The following is a 22,677-nucleotide window of genomic DNA, read 5'->3' as shown; positions in this document are numbered from 1 at the left end:
CTAATACTCTAAGTATCATTGACTTACAGTATTATTTTCAAGTGTACAACATAGTGATTCAGTATTTTTGTAGCTGACACACCATACAGAGTTCTTATAAAATATTGACTGTTTCCCTATGTGACTCCCATGCATTTTAATGCCATTTGGGCTTTGGGTCTATTTAGATGCTCTCAACCTGCTTTGTCCAATACAGTAAATACAGTAGTCACTAGCCCCATGTAGCTGTTGAGTACTTGAAACATAACCAGTCCAAGTTGTGATGTGCTGTGATTGCAAAATATACATTGGATTTTGAAGACTTTCTAATAAACAAAGAACATAAAGCATCTCACTAATCATTTCCTATTGAATACATGTTGATAATGTTGTGGATATACTGCATTAGATAAAATATATTACTAAAATTAATTCCACTTGTTTCTTTTATAGTTTAAACAATATGGCTGCTAGAATTATATTTCTATTGCATGCTGTTAGTCTAGAACACTTACTGATCTGAACTCCATCTCCAGCATTCCAGGTCCTGACACTGGTACCTTTCTGCCTTGGGCACATAAGATAAATATGCTATTAACTTTGCTGTTCTTGAGTTTGATGTGTGGAACAACTCCCTTCTTATATTTATGCAATATACATTTTTTTCTCTATTGAGTTCAAGTAACAATAATGTGAGCGATAAAGGAATTGCTGAGTTCGTGTATTCATGGACAGAGGCCTGCTTTCTGCAGACTACACCCTGTTTGAGAATTGATTCTTCTCAGAATCCTGCTAAGGAAGTGCCTTTGTCACAATTTTCCACAAAATTAGTGGCTTAAAATAGCATAAATCTGGGATTTCCCTGGTGGTCTCATGGTTAGGACTCCCTGCTTCTATTGCTGAGGGCACAGGGAACTAAGATCAAATCAGTTCGATCCCTGGCTGGGGAACTAAGATCCCACAAGCCTTGCAGCATAGGGTAGGGGTGGGAGCAGGGATATACATAGATTTTTCTAGAGTTCTGGAGGTTGGAAGTCCAGAATTTGTCTTATGGGGCTAGAACTAAGCTGTTGGCAGGGTTTGTTCCTTCTGTAGGCTCCATGGGAGCATCCATTCCTTGTCTCTTAGACTTATAGAGGCTCCAACAGTCCTTGGCTTGTAGGCATATCACTGCACCTCTTCTTCCTTTGTCCCTTTGCCTTTTCTCTCACTCTTAATCATGTTCTTTAAAGAACCCTGTGATTATACCTGGCCCACCCAGAAAATAAAGGGTGACCTCCCTGTCTTAAGATGCATAAGAGCACATATGAAATTTCCCTTTTGTTCCATAAGGTAACATTTTGAGGTTCCAGGGATTATGACATGACCAACTTTTGGGGGGTTCATTATTCAGCCTGCCACAGGAAGTCTGAGCTATGAGTCTGTTGTTCTTGGTTTTATGGATTGGATCTTATATTTAAACATGATTTTAATGATTTGTGAGTGGTTGGCATATCATTCCTTTCTTTATTCTTAAAACCAGGGTTTGAGGGAATATACCCAAAACTCAAGAGCTGAGTGTTTCTAGGAAATGGTGACCATGAAATGCCAAATTACAGTATAGAAATCATTTCTGATCAGTCTTGTTTCAATAGTTTCATTAGTTTAAAGGGTGTTAAAGTCCTATTTATATGTAATTTATGTACATAATCCAAGGTTATGTAAACATTAAAATGAATAAGTATATTATCTAGTCTTCATAAACCAGATTGGGATTCAGCTAATTTTGTTGAAACACTATGTGTCAACACTTTTTCAGTGTGATTTCAGCCAACTGTCTCATCAATCCTAAGAAATAAGTATTGGGTCTCTTTGACAGACAGTGGGATGGAGAAAATTGAAATTAGATGATTCCTCAAGAACTGAATTGGATTTGGTCTTCTGCTCTAACAACAGTGACATTCCAATATTTCAAATTTGTTTCTGAAGGAAAATTGAATACATAGAAGCTGACGTTCTTACAAAGTACTTTCTCACATGTTACCACCAATGAGCCTGTTGAGCTTGATGCTTGCCCAGCACCATCAAGGTATGTGTGTAGAGTAAGTGGGGACTTCCTGGTGTTCCATTCTCCCAGCCTTTCCTCTCTAGGTTTCATTCTCTCAGAAACAGACTCTGAAACCAGAATTCAAGTGTGCATGGTTTATTTGGGAGGTTGTCCCCAAAAGTGCTAGTTCTAGTAGGACAGAGAAGGGAAAGACATGTTATATAAATAAGTTACCATTGTGATTGAATTCTGCTGGGGAGTTCTAGAAGACAGTAGGGCCCAAGCCTTAGAATTATCCCCCCTGAGGCACAGGAGCTGGGGTATCTGTGCTCCCAGCAGTCATTGGTGGAGGGCTTCGGAGGATGCCAAGTCTACGTGTTCAGCTTGCCATGCTCACAAGCAGCTCGGGCTCTGTGAGGAGCCCTGCATGTGTGGGTAAGGAATTTGAGCTTTGATCTGAGGGCAGTAGCGAGCAAAGCAGGGCATCGCTGGCTGAATTCTTTAACGATAACCCCATCATGACCAATTCATGCTCAGAATTATCACACAATTGCACAAAATAATTTTTAAGATAATGAGCAATAATTTAGTTTACCTGGCAGCATTTTTTCCACTAGTGTACAAAATAATAGTCCATAGTATCTCAGATTTAATGAATACAAATTAAAAATCAAAATACCAAAGCAGCAAATACCTTTATAAAGATCATCACCTTGTCCTTCAAGTTTTCCCTTTGTTCGATTTCTGGTCCCCACATATATTACAGTTATCTATTGCTATTCAACAAAATACTGCAAAGCTTAGTGGTTTAAAACAACATTTATTGTCTCACAGTTTCTGTGAATGGGAAATCCAGGAGCAGTGTACCTAACTGGGGCCTGGGGTTTTTCACCAGGTTACAGTTGAGTTGTTGGCCGAGGCTGCAGTCATCGAAAGGCTTGACTCCAACTGCAGGATCTTTCAAGATGGTGTGCTCACATGGCCATGGGCTCCTTGCCTTGTGGACCTCTCCATAAGAATACTTGAGTGTCCTTATGAGGTGTCAGCTGACTTCCTACATATCAAGAGTTACAAAAGAGAGAACAAAGGGGAAATTATAATGCCTCCTATGTCCTAATCTCAGAAGTTACTCTCCATCACTCCCACCATAATCTCTTCATCAGAAACCAGTCACTAAGTACAGTCCCACATCAGTGTTAGGTCCAACTGCTCAACACTCAAAAGCCAATACTTGAGAGGCAAGATTGGTGGCAGGAAGTTTGCTTTATTTCAGAGGACAGGGTGAACTCATGTCCAAAGGCCAACTTCTTACTGACAATCAGTAGGCATGAGTTTCAGGGGTGTATAGATGGAGGGAGGGGGCTACAAGTAGAAACAACATAGTCAACTCTGACGGTCCCATCTTGGAATTGATCATGTGGTGGTCTGATCAGTGTTAATCTTGACTGTTTTAAGTACAGTTCATCTTCAGCTCCCAAGGTTGGTTTGTTCCCATTTCTTTGAGGCCAGTTCTCAGAACCCTGGCAGCTTATGTCATGACTACAGCCTGGTCATTGTATAGTTACATTCTTGCACATGGTGAAGGTTTTAGTATCTATGAAACAACTCAAAGGATATAGCTCAGAATATTATCTATAACTCTTGAGGACGAACTAAAGGTCCTTGACATTTCCTAATGACTAAACTATTATTATTATGGTTGGATAGCATCACCAACTCGATGGACATGAGTTTGAGCAAGCTCCGGGAATTGGTGATGGACAGGGAAGCTTGGTGTGCTGTAGTTCATGGGGTCACAGAGAGCTGGATATGACTGAGCAACTGAACTGAACTGAAACTATTATCATTGTGTCTCCTTTGCTTCTGCATTTTTTCACTTTACTGATTAAATTTTTCTACAGGCAAAAAGCAACAAACTTTCCTGCACCTGCCATTTCTCAGATTCCTTCAGCTTAAAATATTCACTATGCCAAAGTGTCAGATGAGGTAGCGTGTCCTCAGTCCTATCACCGAGGACTCCATCAACTATAAGGATGCAAGGAGTGCAGTCTTTGTGCACTCTTGCTAGAAACCAGTTAAATGACACTGGGGCCCCTGCCTCGGTCCTTGCTTCCCTCCTTATCTGCCTTCACACAGCAGCCAGAGAGATGCTTCCTGAGGTCATTCAAATTGCATTACTACCCACCCTCAGCTACCATAGCTTCCTATCAAGCTTGGCAAAAATTCCATAATCCTCATCATGACTCCCCAGGGTAGTCTCATGAGCTTGGCATCATGAGCCTGGCATCTCCTGGATCCTTCATCCCCTCATGAGCCTGGCGTCTCCTCGATCCTTCATCCCCTTCCTCCTACTGTGCCTCAGCTCTGACGGACTCTGCCTGCGCCCTGTCTGTGTCAGACACCCTCCCATCCTGGGGCCTTTGGACTTGCTGTCCTTGTAAAAATGATTTTAATGGAAATGAGAGCTCCTTTACCCCATGAGCACTTTAAAAGAAAACCCCTTTCTTTTCAAGAGATAAGCATAGGATGTAAAAGAACTCTTACCTATACTTGGAAAATGTAATGCTCTCTCATTGACTAAAAGAAAACAAAAACCAGTTACTATTTTCCTATCTATAGTTGCAACACTCACTGACAAAGGTGATAAAAAATGAAGAAGACATGCATACATATACATATGTCAGTTGCTCCCTTGTGTCCAACTCTTTGTGACCCCATGGACTGTAGCCTGCTAGGCTCCTCTATCCCTCTATCCATGGGATTCTCCAGGCAAGAATCCTGGAGTGGGTTGCCATTCCCTTCTCCAGGGGATCTTCCTGACCCAGGGATCAAACCTGGGTCTCCCACATTGCAGGCAGATTCTTTACCGTCTGAGTCAACAGGGAAGGCGATCAACTTAGAAAATGTAATGCTCTCTCACTGACTAAAAGAAAAGGAAAAAAAAAAAAAAACAGATTACGATTTTTCTATCTATAGTTACAACTCACTGACAAAGTTGATACAAAATAAGGAAGACAACTCAGATTTTTAGATCTTGGAGAATAAAGGAATTTCCATTTCAAGTGCTTCCATTCATTTGCACATTCAGTTTGCAAAATTCTGGTACAAATAAAAAGCACCAAAATAAAAAACAAACAAAATCCTACTCCCTAAAACACACCCAAAAGCCCCCAACCAAAAGACAAACTCTGATGTGAATGGATCACATGCGGGTTTCACATGCTGTGCTCTTTTCTAACCACTGAATAGTTTTGAAGACCACTCCAAGCAAGTCACATGAAACCACACTTGGTGAACCTTGAAGTTCTAGTTGGCTGTGCAGAGTTCTTTAAAAGACTGTTACATCACAATAGGCAGTGCTCGGAAGCCTCTGGGAGAAAGATAGCAAAACAGAATTCCTCCCAGAGAGCCTCAAGCTGCTTTCTTTAAAACCACTTGAAAACACAAATATATTTGCTTTGTGTGTTCTGCACATTTGGGGGAATTCTGTCATGAGGCAGGTAAACTGTATAGTCCATGAAGACTTCAGAGCTCTGCCAAAGGGTCTTAGAAGAGTAAAGAAAGAAGATCTGGTGAAAATGTGTAGGTTTGGAGGTAACTTACACACTATAGTGAAAACAATATATAGTAAAATTCTATGAAATTAAAAAAAATCAGCTGTAATCACACAGAAGGACTGTTATATTTCAACATTATATAGGTTGGTTCGACACTGTTTACAAAAACTTCACGGAAGTGATTCCCTTTTCCTTGAGGAGACAAACATTGGGAGAGTCAAAGACCGAGGTAACAGACTTCCTCTGAGAGGTTGATGCCAGTTTTTACAAAAGCAGAATCGAACTTTGGACCTAAAGGGGTTTGGAGCATGCCACCCTCAAAATACAAGGGCAGAAAGATCATTGGAACTGAAAGCACACAAAAAATGGAAACACGGCTGAGCACTCCGCCCTCCCCCAACTGCCTCAAAGCAGACCCCAAATCCCCCTTGTGAATTCCCTACCAGGGAGAAGCACCCGATCACTGGAGGCAGTATGGAACAGAGAGGAGTCTACACAAACCATACTACACGACCCATATCGTCCATCATTTCCCCAGCTAAAGGACCTTCCCACAGCCTGCTGCCCCTAAAAGCCTACAGCCATTTTCCTTGGTATTAGGTGGAATTTCACTGAAATTTGTTGTCTCTGCTCTCATGGCTCAGATGGTAAAGCGTCTGCCTACAATGTTGGAGACCGGGGTTCGATCCTTGGGCCAGGAAGATCCCCTGGAGAAGGAAATGGCAACTCACTCCAGTACTCTTGCCTGGAAAATCCCATGGACAATGGAGGAGCCTGGCAGGCTACAGTCCATGGGGTCGCAAAGAGTGGGACATGACTGAGTGACTTCACTTTCTTGGTCCTTCTCTACAAATGGAAAATGCTGTCTAAGCCCAAGTTCTAACCATCCCTTTGAGTTACTCATCACTGAGTTTCTCCTACAGGTATAGGTGGTGCACGTGTAAATAAACTTGACTTCTCTCTGGTTCCTTTGTCTGTCTTTCCGCAGTTCTAATTTGCAGGGTCCCAGCTACAGAGTCTAGGGTTTTGTTTTTTTTTTTTTACTCCCCTACAGATCTAAACACATGCCTTTGAGAACATGAAGACTCCCTAACATCAATAACCAAATGTCCTAAAGAGTTTATGTACTCTGGAGAAATTGTGTGGAGGAAAAACAATGTGTGACTCCTATGACTGAGCAAGAGGGCTGGAAACAAAATTCTACCTGGAATTAATAGGGGAACTTTCAGGGCTCCAGGGAGACCTGTAAAGTGGAAAGAGAAAAGAGAATGGAAAACAACAAAGCTCTCATCCGCTGATGTGGGAGCTTGAAGACACTATTCTTTTAGTTCCACATCTCCAGGGCTGTATTTCTCAGGAGTCAGTATGGAAGCCGTCTCAGACAGGGAACTGGAAGGAAGAAAATCTAGCCACAGTTCAAGTGTGAGTATTTACATTTGTGTTGCCGAGGTGAGCCACAGGACCTCTGTGGACATTTCCTCAACAGTGAAGTCTACAAAATAACACTTTTCTTAAAGGTGACAAAAGGATCAAGTGCAAGCCTTTGGAACTCTGATTGCAACTTCAAGTAACTTGAGGAAAGAAAACAGAAATGTTGATGCTGGGCTGCATCCCCATAGTAAAAAGTCAAAGTGTTAGTCGCTCAGTCATGTCTGACTCTTTGTGACCCCACAGACTGTAGCCCGCCAGGGCTCCTCTGTCCATGGGATTCTCCTGGTGAGAATACTGGGGTGGGTTGCCATTTCCTCCTCCAGGCATTCCACAGATCCAGATGTAATTGTCCCAGGGTGGTGGGTAGTCAAACTACCCCCCACAAAGCACAAAGAATGCTCAAACTACCACACAATTGCACTCATCTCACATGCTAGCAAAGTAATGCTCAAAATTCTCCAAGCCAGGCTTCAACAAAACGTGAACTGTGAACTTCCTGACGTTCAAGCTGGTTTTAGAAAAGGCAGAGGAACCAGAGATCAGATTGCCAACATCCGCTGGATCATGGATAAAGCAAGAGAGTTCCAGGAAAACATCTATTTCTGCTTTATTGACTATGCCAAAACCTTTGACTGTGTAGATTACAATAAACTCTGGAAAATTCTGAAAGAGAGGGGAATACCAGACCACCTGATCTGCCTCTTGAGAAATCTGTATGCAGATCAGGAAGCAACAGTTAGAACTGGACTTGGAACAGACTGGTTCCAAACAGGAAAAGGAGTACATCAAGGCTGTATATTGTCACCCTGCTTATTTAACTTATATGCAGTGTACATCATGAGAAATGCTGGGCTAGATGGAGCACAAGCTGGAATCAAGATTGCTGGAAGAAATATCAATAACCTCAGATATGCAGATGACACCACCCTTATGGTAGAAAGCAAAGAATTAAAGAGCCTCTTGATGAAAGTGAAAGAGGAGAGTGAAAAAGTTGGCTTAAAACTCAACATTCAGAAAACTAAGGTCATGGCATCCAGTCCCGTCACTTCATGGCAAATAGATGGGGCAACAGTGGAAACAGTGGCAGATTTTATTTTTGGGAGCTCCAAAATCACTGCAGATGGTGACTGAAGCCATAAAATTAAAAGATGCTTACTCCTTGGAAGGAAAGTTATGACCAACCTAGACAGCATATTCAAAAGCAGATACATTACTTTGCCAAAAAAGGTCCGTCTAGTCAAGGGTATGGTTTTTCCAGTGGTCATGTATGGATGTGAGAGTTGGACTATAAAGAAAGCTGAGTGTCGAAGAATTGATGCTTTTGAACTGTGGTGTTGGAGAAGACTCTTGAGAGTCCCTTGGATTGCAAGGAGATCCAACCAGTCCATCCTAAAGGTGATCAGTCTTGAGTGTTCATTGGAAGGACTGAAGTTGAAGGTGAAACTCCAATACTTTGGCCACCTGATGTGAAGAGCTGACTCATTTGAAAAGACCCTGATGCTGGGAAAGACTGAAGGCACGAGGAGAAGGGGACAACAGAGGATGAGATGGTTGGATGGCATCACTGACTCAATGGACATGAGTTTGAGTAAATTCCGGGAGTTGGTGATGGACAGGGAAGCCTGGCATGCTGCAGTTGATGGGGTCACAAAGAGTCAGACACCACTGAATGACTGAACTGAACTGAATCACTTTGCTATACACTTGAGACTAGTAAAACATTATAAATTAACTATACCTCAATTAAGAAAAAGAATAGTATGTATAAGATTTAAAAGACAAGCATAAAAAGGTGGTACAAATAAAAGACAGCACTTCAGTTATCTGCTGTTAAAAGAAGATTTATTTATAATCACAAGCACACCCACTTGCTATGATACCACTGCTCCCCACATTCATTGCAGATGACATAGGTCATCATTTCTTCTTCTGGGCCTGGATTCCTCATCCAACTTAGAAGGAAGAGTGTCCCTTTGGGGATGACAGTGACCTGGCAGTTGAATTTCTCACAGCGCTCGCATTTTATTTTCCTTGTCGGCGTGCCCTCCACCACTTGGGGCAGGTAATGTTTCCGTAAGGCAGATTTCATGTAGGAGGCTCTCAACTGCTTCAGTTCCTGGCTGGCCATCTCCATGGCGGTCATTTCGGCAAATTCTCTTGGAGACATGGTCCCAGAGAGCAAGTTCTGCTGTAAGTGAGAATTGTGGGGCTTTTTTAGATTGGCCACTTTGCTGCGGATGCATGTTTTGTATTTTTGGAGGTTCTTGGGGTGAAGGGCAAAAACGTGTGCTTCGATTTCTTGTGCCAAGTTGGGCCACATGTGGGCTCTGGGCTGGCCTGGGGAGGAAGCAGTTAGAGCTTCGTACAGCAGCTCTGTGCATCTGGCTCTCACTGGCACTATGCGGTCCTGCTGCCCATTTGCTGCCAGGTCGGTGGATTGAGGGTCCCGGGCACTGAGAGGGACTGCCTTAGGCTCCACACTGCCGCAGCTGTCTTCCGGCACGATCATTTCAACAGCTCCCACCACATCTTGAGATGTGAACAGAGAATTATACCTGGAGCCACCCCATACCTCCTCCTGATGTGGGTCAGGAGGAAGTACTCGATTTTCTTCTTGACTTCCACCCAGAGGAAATCGTTTAGGGCTGCCCTCTGGCTTGCAGAGAGTATCCTTATACAGCACTTTCCATTCTGACAGCAAACGCTTGGCTTTCTGCTTCAAAGCCCCCGTGGGGCAGTTTTTGAGGACTCTGTACACCGCCCTGACCACCCCTGTCTCCTGAAGGTGCTCTGGAGTCACATGCAGAATTTCCAGCACAGTGAGGTGATGGCCGAGTTCCTCAAAACTCCTTTGAGACATCAGCTGCTTGATAAGGGAAACTCTGGCCGCTATCTGGTTCTTGTCAGACATGGTTAGAGCTGCCAAGAAAAAAGGGCTTTCCATGTTCTCAAGCTTGTGTTTGCCGGGCGCAGGTCCGTCATACATGCACTGTGCTCTCTGCCAGTTACCTAGGTAGAGAAAAAGAAGAAGAAAGTCGCTCAGTCTTGTCTGACTCTTTGTGACCCCAGAGATTATACAGTCCATGGAATTCTTCAGGCCAGAATACTGAAGTGGGTAGCCTTTCCCTTCTCCAGGGGATCTTCCCAAGCCAGGGATAGAACTCAGGTATTCCACATTGCAGGCGGATTATTTACCATCTGAGCCAGGCAGAGAAAGAGTTAGGTAATAAAAGTGGGTGTGACATGTTAGAAAATGCAATCTGCATTGCAGTATGATTCAGTCTCAAAAGTCTGAGTCTCAGTAGTTAAAACAACAACAACAACAACAAAATCAGCGGCTCTGTAAATAGCCTCTGCATTAACAATCGCTTAAAGGAGGCTTGCTGAAAGAGCTGCTGTAACTTTCTCATCTCTACTTTTACAAATGAATGCCCTTTCCAGATCAAGATTAGTCAACTCCTTTGTGTGGAATTTGGTGGTTATGTTGGGAATGAAAACATGCCAGTGTCAGCATCCATGGGGAAAGGCTGAGGAGGCCAGACTATTTCCCCCTGTGTTCAGCTATTTAAACTGAAGTCCTTGCTGATTTTATAGTTTTACTTTTTTTAATATATAGCTTTTATTGGCTGTACTGTGGCTTGTGGGATCTTAGTTCTCCCATCAGGGGCTGAACCTAAATTCTTAAAAAGATGGTAATACCAGACCACCCGACCTGCCTCCTGAGAAATCTGTATGCAGGTCAAGAAGCAACATATAGAACTGGACATGGAACAACACAGGTTCCAAATCAGGAAAAGAGTACGTCAAGGCTGTATATTGTCACCCTGCTTATTTAACTTATATGCAGAGCACATCATGAGAAACGCTGGGCTGGAGGAAGAACAAGCTGGAATCAAGATTGCTGGGAGAAATATCAATAACCTCAAATATGCAGATGACACCACCCTTATGGCAGAAAGCGAAGAAGAACTCAAGAGCCTCTTTATGAAAGTGAAAGAGGAGAGTCGAAAAAGTTGGCTTAAAACTCAACATTCAGAAAACCAAGATCATGGCATCTGGTCCCATCACTTCATGGCAAACAGAAGGGGAAACAGTGGCAGACTTTTATTTTTTGGGGTTCCAAAATCACTGCAGATGGTGACTGCAGTCATGAAATTAAAAGACACTTGCTCCTTGGAAGAAAAGTTATGAACAACCTAGACAGCATATTAAAAAGCAGAGACATTACTTTGCCAACAAATGTCCATCTGGTCAAGGCTATGGTTTTCCAGTAGTCATGTATGGATGTGAGAACTGGAATATAAACAAAGCTGAGCACCAAAGAATGATGCTTTTGAACTGTGGTGTTGGAGAAGACTCTTGGGAGTCCCTTGGACTGCAAGGAGATCCAACCAGTCCATCATAAAGGAAATCAGTCCTGAATATTCATTGGAAGGACTGATGCTGAAGCTGAAACTCCAATACTTTGGCCACCTGATGCGAAGAATTGACTCACTGGAAAAAACTCTGATGCTGGGAAAGATTGAAGGCGGGAGGAGAAGAGGACAGCAGAGGATGAGATGGTTGGATGGCATCACTGACTCAATGGACATGAGTTTGAGTAAACTCCAGGAGGTGGTCATGGACAGGGAGTACTGGCATGCTGCAGTCCATGGGGTCGCAAAGAGTTGGACATGACTGAGCGACTGAACTGACTATGGCTTGTGGGATCTTAGTTCTCTGATCAGGGGCTGAACCCGGGTTCCCTAGAGTTGAAGCATGGAGTTCTAACTGCTGGACTGCCAGGGAATTCCCTGATTTTATAGTCTTGAAGTAGGACTTTTCTGAATATAAAAGCATGAAAAACAGAGCCAAAATCAGATGCTGTTCAGAAGTCCCAAGGAATCTACAGAATGATGAAACACCACAGGTTGGGAGGCAGCTGGACACAGGTCAGATGGGCCCCAACAGTCAACAGGCCATGCGGTGCTGACGTCTATGTCTTCTGAACATCGGGGTCAAGGTTCTGACTCTGCAATCCAGAGGGTTTGGGACTTTGGACTAACGGGTCCCTAGGCCAGAGTTTCGTTCCATTTCCTTTCTCCGCCCTCCCACCACCACTTGTAGGTGTAAAAAGCTGGTTATGTCTGTGTGAACCTCATCCCGAGGAGGCAAAAGTTCACTTTATCTAACCCATCTCTTTGTCTCTCCACCTAATGCACACAACCTTGCCTACAAAACACCCTTGGATCGGTATCTGCCTGTTTGGTCTAAATGTGAACATAAGCATTTTGATGGCAGGGATATCATCTTTTCCAGACTCCATGGACTCTTGTTTTACAGCACGTGATACTAAATAACAATCACCAAAGACACACAGGTTCACCACACTGAAGTGATTATAGAGATAGTTAATGCAGTCTTCCTAGACACCACCTGACAAGTGCTGTAAAGCTTAAGGTCCTTTTAGTCAGCAATTCTATTTCTAAAAATTTACTTTAAGGAAATGAGAGATGTGGAGTTTGTAAGAATTTTCTGCAAACTTAGAAGAAACGATGAGGTTCCAAATGGTTAGGCTTGCACACGAACATTCATAGCAGCATGGCTTGTAACAGACAAAAAGTGGAAACAATCCAAATGTCTATCAACTGAGGAATCGAGAAACAAACCCTAATATATCCATACAATGGGATGTTGTCAATAAAATGAAATTCTGATACAGACAACATGGATGAGCCTTCAAAGCTTTATGCTAAATTGAAGACACAGAAGACCACATATTGTATGATTTCATTTACATGAGATGTCCAGAATACACAAATCTAGAGACAGAATGTAAATTCATGGTGGATGAGGGCTGGGATGGAGGGAATCGGGGAACCAGTGGGGTGGAATGAAGAGGCGGTGGCTATTAATGTGTACACAGCTTTTCTTGGGGGAGGTACATAGTCTTCTCTCAAATTGACTGTGGTAACCACTGCACAGCTGTGAATATGATTTAAAAAAAAACCCTAAACTGTATACTTAAACTAGGTGAGCTTATGGTATAAATAGTGTATCTGAACAAAGCTGTTATTTAAAAACAACATCGAGGGAATGCCTTTGCAGTCCAGTGGTTAGGACTCAGTAGTCTCTCTGCTGAGGGCCTGGGTTCAGTCCCTGTTCAGGGGACCAAGATCCCATAAGCTGTGCAGTGTGACCAAAAAAAAGAAAAAAGCTAAAAATTAATAAAAATAAAAACAACATCTAAAGTCCATTTATTACTATCTTTACTATTTTTTTCTGGTCATGCTGCACAGCTTGTGGGATCTAAAGTCTGATCCAAACTTTATTTACAAATCACGTGTGAAGAGAAAAGACTGAAAATAGATACAAAAATTTCCTGACAGTGTTACTTTCTGAATGGCAAGATCTTAAGTGATTTTTTTTGTTCTTTTACTCTTTTTTTATATTTTCTATTGATGTATACACATGCACTGATTTCCTAACCAGAAAAGTTATGGGTCTATTACAATTTCACAATAAACCCTATATGTTCCAGAGATTTGCTTACTGAAAAATGCCATGGTTCATAGATCATCCCAGTCCTACTGCCCCTTGGAATCAGGACACCAGAAGGGAAGCGCCTCACCTCACCTGTGACTACATTCATATCGGCTCTTACCTTCCTCAGAAGCCCACTGCTGCATTGCAAACAGTTCCGTCTCCCCTCAAACCTGATCCCCAAATATGAACAGGTGATCACCCACAGCTACAACTCTGAGGTTCCTACTGGTTTTCCCCATTGCATAGTGCACATGATCAAGGTTCTGGGTCTTGTATATTTACCACCTGGTGGTCTTTTTTATTTATTATTCTTCTTTAAAGTCAGATAACAAGAACTCAATGGGCCACTGATTCTGGATTGTAAGTGGTATTGTCTAATTATCAAGAACTGGTACTTCAAGATCCTTGTTTTTCCTTTTTGAATTCCATTTCTTTTTCTGAATGATCAGAATGAAGATTTCTGTATTGATTAATTTTTTTGTACATAAAGTTTTATTGGAACACAATCCTACCCATTTACTTATATATTGTTCCTTTTAAAATTTTATTGTAGTTGATTTACAATGTTGTGTTAATTTCTGCTGTATAACAAAGTGATTCAGTTATACATGAATATTCTTTTTCATATTCTTTTCCATGATGGCTTATCACAGGATGTTGAATATAGTTCCCTGCGCTCTACAGTAAGACCTTGTTGTTTATCCATTTGTATACAGCAGTTTGCATCTGCTAATCCCAAGCTCCCAATCCTTCCCTCCCTCACCCTGTCCTCCTGGCAACCCCAGTCTGTTCTCTATGTCTGTGAGTCTGTTTCTGTTTCATAGATAGGTTCATTTATGTCACTGTCATATTTTAGATTCCATAGATAAGTGATATCATGTAGTATTTGCATTTCTATTTCTGACTTATTCACTTAGTATGATAATCTCTAGGTCCATCCATGTTGCTGTAAATGTCATTATTTCATTGAAATCCACTGCAACAGTAGAAAGGGTCTTCCTAATAATCAAAGGCCCAGTCAACAAAGAGCAGGCAAGACAGCACAGAAAAATTAAAAATACACATCCTCACTTGCTGACTTCTGCTCTCAGCACTGTCCGCTTGAGATCTCGGGACCTGGAGGAAGTCAAGCAAGGGAGTCACGACGGTCTGGTCACAAGGAGCTCAGGGCACTTGAACCCTCCCCCATGTGTGGGAACGTTTCCTAGCAAGGACTCAGTCTCCTCACGTTCTACACTCATTCTCTACATATCGTTACCTGAGAAAGCAGGATTGAACTGGGCTGGATGTCAGCAAGGGGGTTAATAAGACACTGGTCTAGAGTTCCCCCAAGGAGGTTAGGCAATCTTTAACTCAGGTCGAATTTCTCAATGAAAGGTCAGAGCTTTAAGGAGATTCTGCAGGCAAGTTAATAGTAGCTTCAGGGCTTCAGGGAGATGGAAGCATTGTTTGTTGAAACTTTCTTTACTCATGGAAATCTACAGAACTTAAAGGTTTCATATATATAAGCACTCTGCTCTTCATTTCATAACCCTTTTATTTACTGTTCCTCTACATTTAAAAATTTTTAATTGTGGTAAAAATGCACATATAATTTATCATCTTAACCATTTTGACATGGATGGTTCATTAAGTACACTGACACTATTGTGCAACCAGCTTTTGGAATGCTAGTTGTCTTGCAAAACAAACTGCACCTATTCAACAGCTCTCCACTTCTTTTCTACCCTGCACTCCCTAGTAACCATCATTCTACAGTCTGAGTTTGACTACTTTAGATACCTCATATAAGTGGAATCATACAGTATCTGCTTTTCTGTGTCAGGCTTATTTCGCACAGCATAATGCTCTCAAGGTTCATCCACATCGGAGTGTCTGTCAGAATTTCCCTCCTTTCAAGGCTAGATAATATTCCACTGGGTGGGTAGACCACATTGTGTTATACATCCATCTGCCGATGGACACTTGAATTGCTTCCATCTTTGGGCTCTTGTCAAGAATGCTGCCATGAACATGAATGCATAAATATCTTTCTGCTTTCAATTCTGTCGGGTATATACCCAAAAGTGGGGTTGCTGGATCATATAGGCATTCTATTTTTAATTTTTCAAGAAACTGCCATGTATATATTTTTTTGGAGGAGAAAGTGGCTTTATTACTTTTCCAGGCAAACAGGGAACACAGTAGGCTAGTACCTCAAGAACTGTGCACCTCTCTTCCATATTTTCTGCAGCATTTCAATGATGTCAAACTTTCTGTTCTCCCGGTAGGACAGTCATGTTGATATAAAGCAATTTACTGCCTTAGGAGGCTATAGTATGTAAGCAACTGGGATATAAAATTTTGAGAACTGCCATAAAAAGATGAAGTAGGCTGTGTGTCCAGTTTAGAGTTCTACACAGTTCACTGAATAAATATCTGCTATGTATCTCGTACACAATAGATGCTGAACCTATTGAGATACTCTCTGCCATAAAGGAGCTGACAGCCCAGCAGAACACAGACAAGAAACTGGCAAATACAAGGACAGACACCGCTGCTAAGGGGCACACATAGGAGGGATACACAAACCAAACTTCTACTTCCTGCTATCTGGCCGGCTCCAGTTCTTCACTGCTTTCACTCTACGCATGACATTTTGTTAGAGGGATCATCTTCTAGTAGAGATTTCAGCAAAAGGCCCCCTCCTTTTCTTGCTTAAGGCCCTGCAGAGGTTCCCCTCTGCTCTCAGGATGGAGCCCAAGGTCCCTGGCCAGTAGTGAAAAGCCCCTTTCCAGCCTCATTTGTGATCTGACTGAATCACTGGCAGGCACTTGCATCCCACAGCTCAATGCCTTTGCTCCACTAGCTCTCTGAGCCTGTGTGTGGTTTTCACTCCTGCCTGCCAATCCGTGTCATCTGGAGAACTTACACAGCCAAAACAAAAACAATGCCAGGGCCTCACCCCAGACAGAATGAACTGGAATCTCTGCGGGCAGGCCTGGGCACGCTGCTGCTCTCCAGGTGACTGTGATCTAAACCAGAGCCATCACCATGGCCCTGAGCACACAGGCACAACTCCTCTCCCACAGCAGGACCGACCCAGCTCATGGGCCTCGACCCAAAGGCAGTTCCCGACCTGCTCCTGGGCTGAATGCACACCACCTCTCTGACTTCACATTCTGCTGGAGGGAGCCTCATTAAATTGTGAAATGTTTAAAACAAAAAACAAAAAACCTGCTGTGCACAACTCGCCTGAAAACCTTCTCTACAAATTCCAACCAGAGACTGCAATGTTTTCAGTGTCACTGTGTACCCAGTCCCCTGCATTCATTCCTGCACTTACCTCCTAACAGCAGAAAGCACTGCACGTGGAGAAAGTCTGTGTGCTATAGACGCTCATCTCCATCTTCACAGGTACAGGGCTACCACCATCTTACAGAGGAGGAAACCTGTTAAGAACATCAAATATTTGTACATTTTTTCCCCATGGTGCATATCACACTAAAGAGGAGGGTGAAAAAGCTGGCTTAAAACTCAACATTCAAAAAACGAAGATCACGGCATCTGGTCCCATCACTTCATGGCAAATAGATGGGAAACAATGGAAACAGTAAGAGATTTTATTTTCTTGGGCTCCAAAACTGCTGCAGATGGTGACTGCAGTCATGAAATTAAAAGACACTTGCTCCTCGGAAGAAAAGCTATGACAAACATAAATAGCATATTAAAAAGCACAGACATAACTTTGCCAACAAAGGTCCATCTCGTCAAAGCTATCATTTTTCCAGTAGTCATGTACGGATATGAGAGTTGGACCATAAAGAAAGCTGAGCGGTGAAGAACTGACGCTTTTGAACTGGGGCACTGGAAAATATTCTTGAGAGTCCTTTGGACTGCAAGGAGATAAAACCAGTCCACCCTAAAGGAAATCAATCCTGAATATTCATTGGAAGGACTGATGCTGAAGCTGAAGCTCCAATACTTTGGCCACCTGATGCAAAGAATTGACTCATTGGAAAAGACCCTGATGCTGGGAGAGACTGAAATCAGGAGAAGGGGATGACAAAGGAGGCATCATCGATTTGATGGGCATCAGTTTGATCAAGCTCTGGGAGTTAGTGATAGACAAGGAAACCTGGTGTGCTGCAGTCCATGGGGTCGCAAAGAGTCAGACATGACTGAGTGACTGAACTGAATTGAATCACACTAAATAATTTTTTCTTGTCTGCTTTCCCTACAAGACCACAGAAGAATGATGTCTGTTTTACTCACTGATACACACCTGGCAAACGTCTGGCCAGGGCTCACTATTACTCAACAAATTCTCCCCTCTCTGCTAGTGAGCATCATCCTTTGCACCACAGACTGGTTTGCTTGTATCCACTGTGCCTAAGCCCCTCAGCTTCTTCCATGGGAAACCAACCTAATCTCAATTTTAGTTTAGAAAATAATTTTAAAATATTCTAGTTTAAAAAAAAAAAAAAGCAGCACAGTGCCTCCTGTGGGCTAATCAGGTACTCAGGAGTCAAGTCATTTGGGGATAAGGAAAGACTAGAAGGTACAGTTCCCAGAAGTATGATGAGTATGTTGGGGGTGGAGGGAGAATGCAATATCATAGGGTTAATACGAGAATTAAAAGGGATAGTCCTTACAAAGTTCTTGGAACTATGTCACACACTAAGCCCAACTGAGGATTATACAGCAATGAAGAGGAATAATATATATTCATTATATATAAAATGAAGAGATTTACACGTATCTACCATACCTGACATTGTTCTAGAACAGAGGTTCAGCAAATTTTTTCTATAAAAGGCCAGATGGTAAATACTTTCGGCTTTGTAGTCCATCCAGCTTCTGTATGGACTACTCAGCTCCACTGTTCTTGTAGCAGGAACAGCAGCCACAGACAATAAATATTGTGTTAGTGGGTGGTTCAGACGGTAAAGAATCTGCCTGCAATGTGGGAGACCCAGGTTGAATCCCTAGGTTGGGAAGATCCCCTGGAGATGGAAATGGCAACCCACTCCAGTATTCTTGCCTAGAGAATTCCATGGACAGAAGAGCCTGGTGGTCTACAGTCCATGGGGTCCCAAAGAGTCAGACACACCAGCCACAGACAATATATAAATGAACGGATAGGCTTTGCTACAATAAATCTCTTTTTTAAAGGCAGAAAGACTGGATTTGGTTGCAGCCAGTGCTGTCCAACAGCAGTATAACAGCAAGCCAGACAAAGAATTTAAAAATCTCTAGTGGCCACAGAAAAAAATATAAACAGGTGAAATTAGTAATAAAGTGAAGTCACTCAGTCCTGTCCGACTCTCTGTGACCCCATGGACTTAGCTACCAGGCTCCTCCCTCCATGAGATTCTCCAGGCAAGAGTACTGGAGTGGGTTGCCCTTTCCTTCTCCAGGAGGTCTTCCTGACCCAGGGATCGAACCCAGGATCTCCGGCATTCCAGGCAAACGCTTTAACCTCTGAGCCACCAGGGAAGGCCAAAAGCTGGTAACAAAGCAGCAATAACCTAGACGAGTTTAGACTTTAGATCTAAAGAAAAAATGTAAATTTCTAGTCAAAACCCAGGTACACCTCTCTGGCTATACAGGCAGCCTCTTCCTCTATGGTGAGAAATGATGCTGTCAGGAGCGTCGCAGTTTCTGAAGTGGCACAATACCGCTCTAGCGCCCTTCCGCTTTATGATGACCAATAGCAAATGTGCAGCGAGCAGAAGGGACGAGGGGAAGGGACTGGCACAAGGGCCCACTCTGGCCTGGGTTCGGGTTCCAGTGGGTGGGGTGGAGTGACAAGCAAAGTCGGCTGCAAGACTTCCAAGGGTGACAGCCTGGCACTCAGCATGCAGGGAGCGGCGGCCCCGAGGGATCTACCCACGCTCGGCTGGAGCAGAGGGGAAGGCGAAAGCACGTCCGGGTCTACCGGCCCCGGCACACTGAGAGCCTCCCCAAGCTGGGTGGGCTTCCACTGGGACCAACTGGGTCGCCTGTGTGCAGCCAAAGAGACATTAGTGAAACCTCAACACCGCTCACCGAGAAGCAAGGGCGAAACCCGTAAGTCCTCGGTGTCCTCGGTGCCCGAGAGGGCTTCGGTCCCAGGGCGGGACCACGGAAGCTCAACCAATCATCCCTCAGACTGGAGAACAAGGCCCGGGACTCAACGCATGCGTGCTAGGAAAGTGGCGTCTGCACAGAGCGATCGGCCCCGCAAGAGGCCGTCAAGAGGCCGGCCCCACCCCCACCCCCCGCAGCTCCCAAAATCTGGTCCTGGTCTGGAGCCAGCAATCTGCAGCCAGCCACGAATTGAAAAAAATAAAAAGAAATAAACAAACAGCCCCACTGTTGCTTTTGAGCATCGAAGTTTGTTGAGCTACCCTTTCTGTTTCCCATCAAGACAGCGCTGGGCTAAATGTTGACAACACTTAGGACGGAAATGAGTTTACTTAACACAGTAATTAATTCAACAAGTACTTATTGCATCCCTCGCATGCATCGGTTGATATGAAAGCAGAAGACATTCATTAAGGAGCCTTGTGTATGCTGCGTGTCCCACCCCACACATTCTTTCCCTGCCAGGATCCGGTAAAGACACCCTGATGGTAGGACTAGAGAAAGTGGCAGCCTTCTTTGCTGATCCTTTACTCTAGGGTAACTTGGGGGACTGTTCAAGGAAGCAGGGTGACTGTATGATTGAGCCACGTGATAAACATTACCTAGAAGGAGGGGAGACAGGACCAGGACTAACGCTGTAATCAGTAATGCAGGAGCAGTGACTCCATGTTAAAAACTTGAAGCACTGCAGATTTATCCTAGATGTAATCTAAGAGACTAGTTTCAAAAGGCTATTGCTATGAAATTGTTTCCAGCACAAGAACAAAGTGAGACGCCTATTAATCTAATTTATTGAACTTGGAAGGAAAGTTATCACCAACCTAGATAGCATATTCAAAAGCAGAGACATTACTTTGCCAACAAAGGTTCGTCTAGTCAAGGCTATGGTTTTCCCTGTGGTCATGTATGGATGTGAGAGTTGGACTGGGAAGAAGGCTGAGCGCCGAAGAATTGATGCTTTTGAACTGTGGTGTTGGAGAAGACTCCTGAGACTCCCTTGGACTGCAAGGAGATCCAACCAGTTCATTCTGAAGGAGATCAGCCCTGGGATTTCTTTGGAAGGAATGATGCTAAAGCTGAAACTCCAGTACTTTGGCCACCTTATGCGAAGAGTTGACTCATTGGAAAAGACTCTGATGCTGGGAGGGATTGGGGGCAGGAGGAGAAGGGGACGACAGAGGATGAGATGGCTGGATGGCATCACTGACTCGATGGACGTGAGTCTGAGTGAACTCTGGGAGTTGGTGATGGACAGGGAGGCCTGGCGTGCTGTGATTCATGGGGTTGCAAAGAGTCGTACACGACTGAGCGACTCATCTGATCTGAACAGCCCCGGCTCTGTAGGGTATAAGTAAGAAGAAACATTAAATTTTTTCTCACCACTGCCTTGAAACACACTCTGTTGGCTCTCCTCCTACATCTTGGCTGCTCTAGGGCTGGAGCTTGAGGCTTGTGCAAATCCCACAGCTCTTCTTTCCTTCCAGTTTTATTGACATATAATTGACGTGCAGCTCTGTATTAAGTTTGGGCTTCCCATGAGGCTCAGCTGGTAAAGAATCTGCCTGCAATGCTGGAGATCTCCGTTGGATCCCTGGGTTCGGAAGATCTCCCAGAGAAGGGAAAGGCTATCCACTGCAGTATTCTGGCCTGGAGAATTCCATGGACTGTATAGTCCATGTGGTCACAAAGTGTTGGACACAACTTAGCAACTTTCACTTTCACTGTATAAGTTTAAAATGTACAGCATAATGATTTGATTTATATACATCATGAAATGATGACCACAGTATGCTTAGTGAACATCCATCATCTCATATAAAAATAAAAGAAAAAAATTGTTTTCCTTGTGATGAAAGCTTGCAGGATTTACTCTGAACAACTTTCATATTCAACATACAGTGATTGTTAATTATCTTTTTCACATTGTACATTATAGCCCTACTGCTAACTTGTAATTGGAGAAGGAAATGGCAACCCACTCCAGTGTTCTTGCCTGGAGAATCCCAGGGATGTGGGAGCCTGGTGGGCTTCCATCAATGGGGTCGCACAGAGTCGGACAGGACTGAAGTGACTTAGCAGCAGCAGCTAACTCGTAACTGGAGGTTTGTGTGTTTTGACTACCTCCATCCAGTTCCCCTTCCCCTTGCCTCCCCATAGATTTTTCTAGTCACTTTTAGTATAAAGAAACAATCTTTCTAGTCACTTTCAGTATAAAGAAACAATCTTAAGTTGTTAAAAAGTCCATTCTAATAAGATCTTTGATTATTTAACCAATTCAAACACCAATGCTCCCTCAGTTCAGGTGTGATCTGTAACTCTGTGGACCAGCAAAGGACACAGGAATCTATTCCTTCACTGTCCTTCTTGTACCCTTTCTCGGCTTCCTGCACTATTTTCTGGTCTCTCTAGGATAAGGACAGGAAGAAGGAGGGGTAAAAACTTTTATCTGATTAGTATTGTGGATTGAATGGTGCTCCACCTCCCCCAGAAAGATATATTCACTTCCTAACACTGGAACCTATGAATGTCACCTTATTTTTTTTAAAAACGAGAGCAGGGCGGCGGGGGGGCTCTTTATAAATATAATTAAGTTAAAGATCCTGAGATAAGATCATCTCGGATGACCTGGGTGGACCCTAACCCCAGTGATGAGTATCTTTAGAAAAGACAGAAGAGAAGACACAGAGGCAGAGGAGAAGCCATTGAAGATCAAGGTGGGCATCAGGGTGATGCAACCGAAAGCCAAGAGACTCCTAGAGCCACATGAAGCAAGGAAGGATTCTCCCCAGAGGTTTGTGGAGGAGCATGGTCCTGCCAACACTCTGAGGTTGAACTTGTAGCTCCAGAACTGAGAGAATAGATTTCCGTTGTTTGAAGCCACCCAGTTTTTTATGGTAGCCACAGGAAACTAATTCATGATGGTCTTACCTGGTATGGGAGTACTCCAGATGCTGATTTTCAAGGGCTGCCTCTTTTGTATGCTCACTTTTGGGATATTTTTTGGAGACCCTCTCTTTTTGGGGGGCCCCTACTCACCCATTCTCTGGTTCA

At 43.4% G+C, this 22,677-nt stretch overlaps 1 protein-coding gene across 2 annotated transcripts; it reads right to left on the bottom strand.

Moving 5' to 3' along the window:
- Positions 1-8,001: 8,001 nt before the first annotated feature.
- On the bottom strand, positions 8,002-20,022 carry LOC133241997 (transcription elongation factor A N-terminal and central domain-containing protein-like). 2 transcript variants are annotated; one of them, XM_061407851.1, is made up of 3 exons: positions 19,549-20,022; positions 16,844-16,949; positions 8,002-10,002 (listed from the first exon to the last, which is right to left on the bottom strand). In XM_061407851.1, exon 3 carries the CDS (start codon positions 9,977-9,979, stop codon positions 8,846-8,848), a length of 1,134 nt encoding a protein of 377 aa, XP_061263835.1. In that variant the 5' UTR covers positions 9,980-10,002; positions 16,844-16,949; positions 19,549-20,022; the 3' UTR covers positions 8,002-8,845. The 2 variants fall into 2 exon arrangements, with proteins under 2 accessions (XP_061263835.1, XP_061263834.1); XM_061407850.1 differs by lacking the exons at positions 16,844-16,949; positions 19,549-20,022 and adding an exon at positions 16,095-16,498.
- Between the last annotated feature and the right edge of the window lie 2,655 nt (positions 20,023-22,677).

The sequence above is a fragment of the Bos javanicus genome, chromosome X, assembly GCF_032452875.1.
Source record: "Bos javanicus breed banteng chromosome X, ARS-OSU_banteng_1.0, whole genome shotgun sequence".
NCBI lineage: Eukaryota > Metazoa > Chordata > Mammalia > Artiodactyla > Bovidae > Bos > Bos javanicus.
Note: the sequence above shows the minus strand (reverse complement) of the source record. Positions and strands in the feature narration are given on the sequence as shown.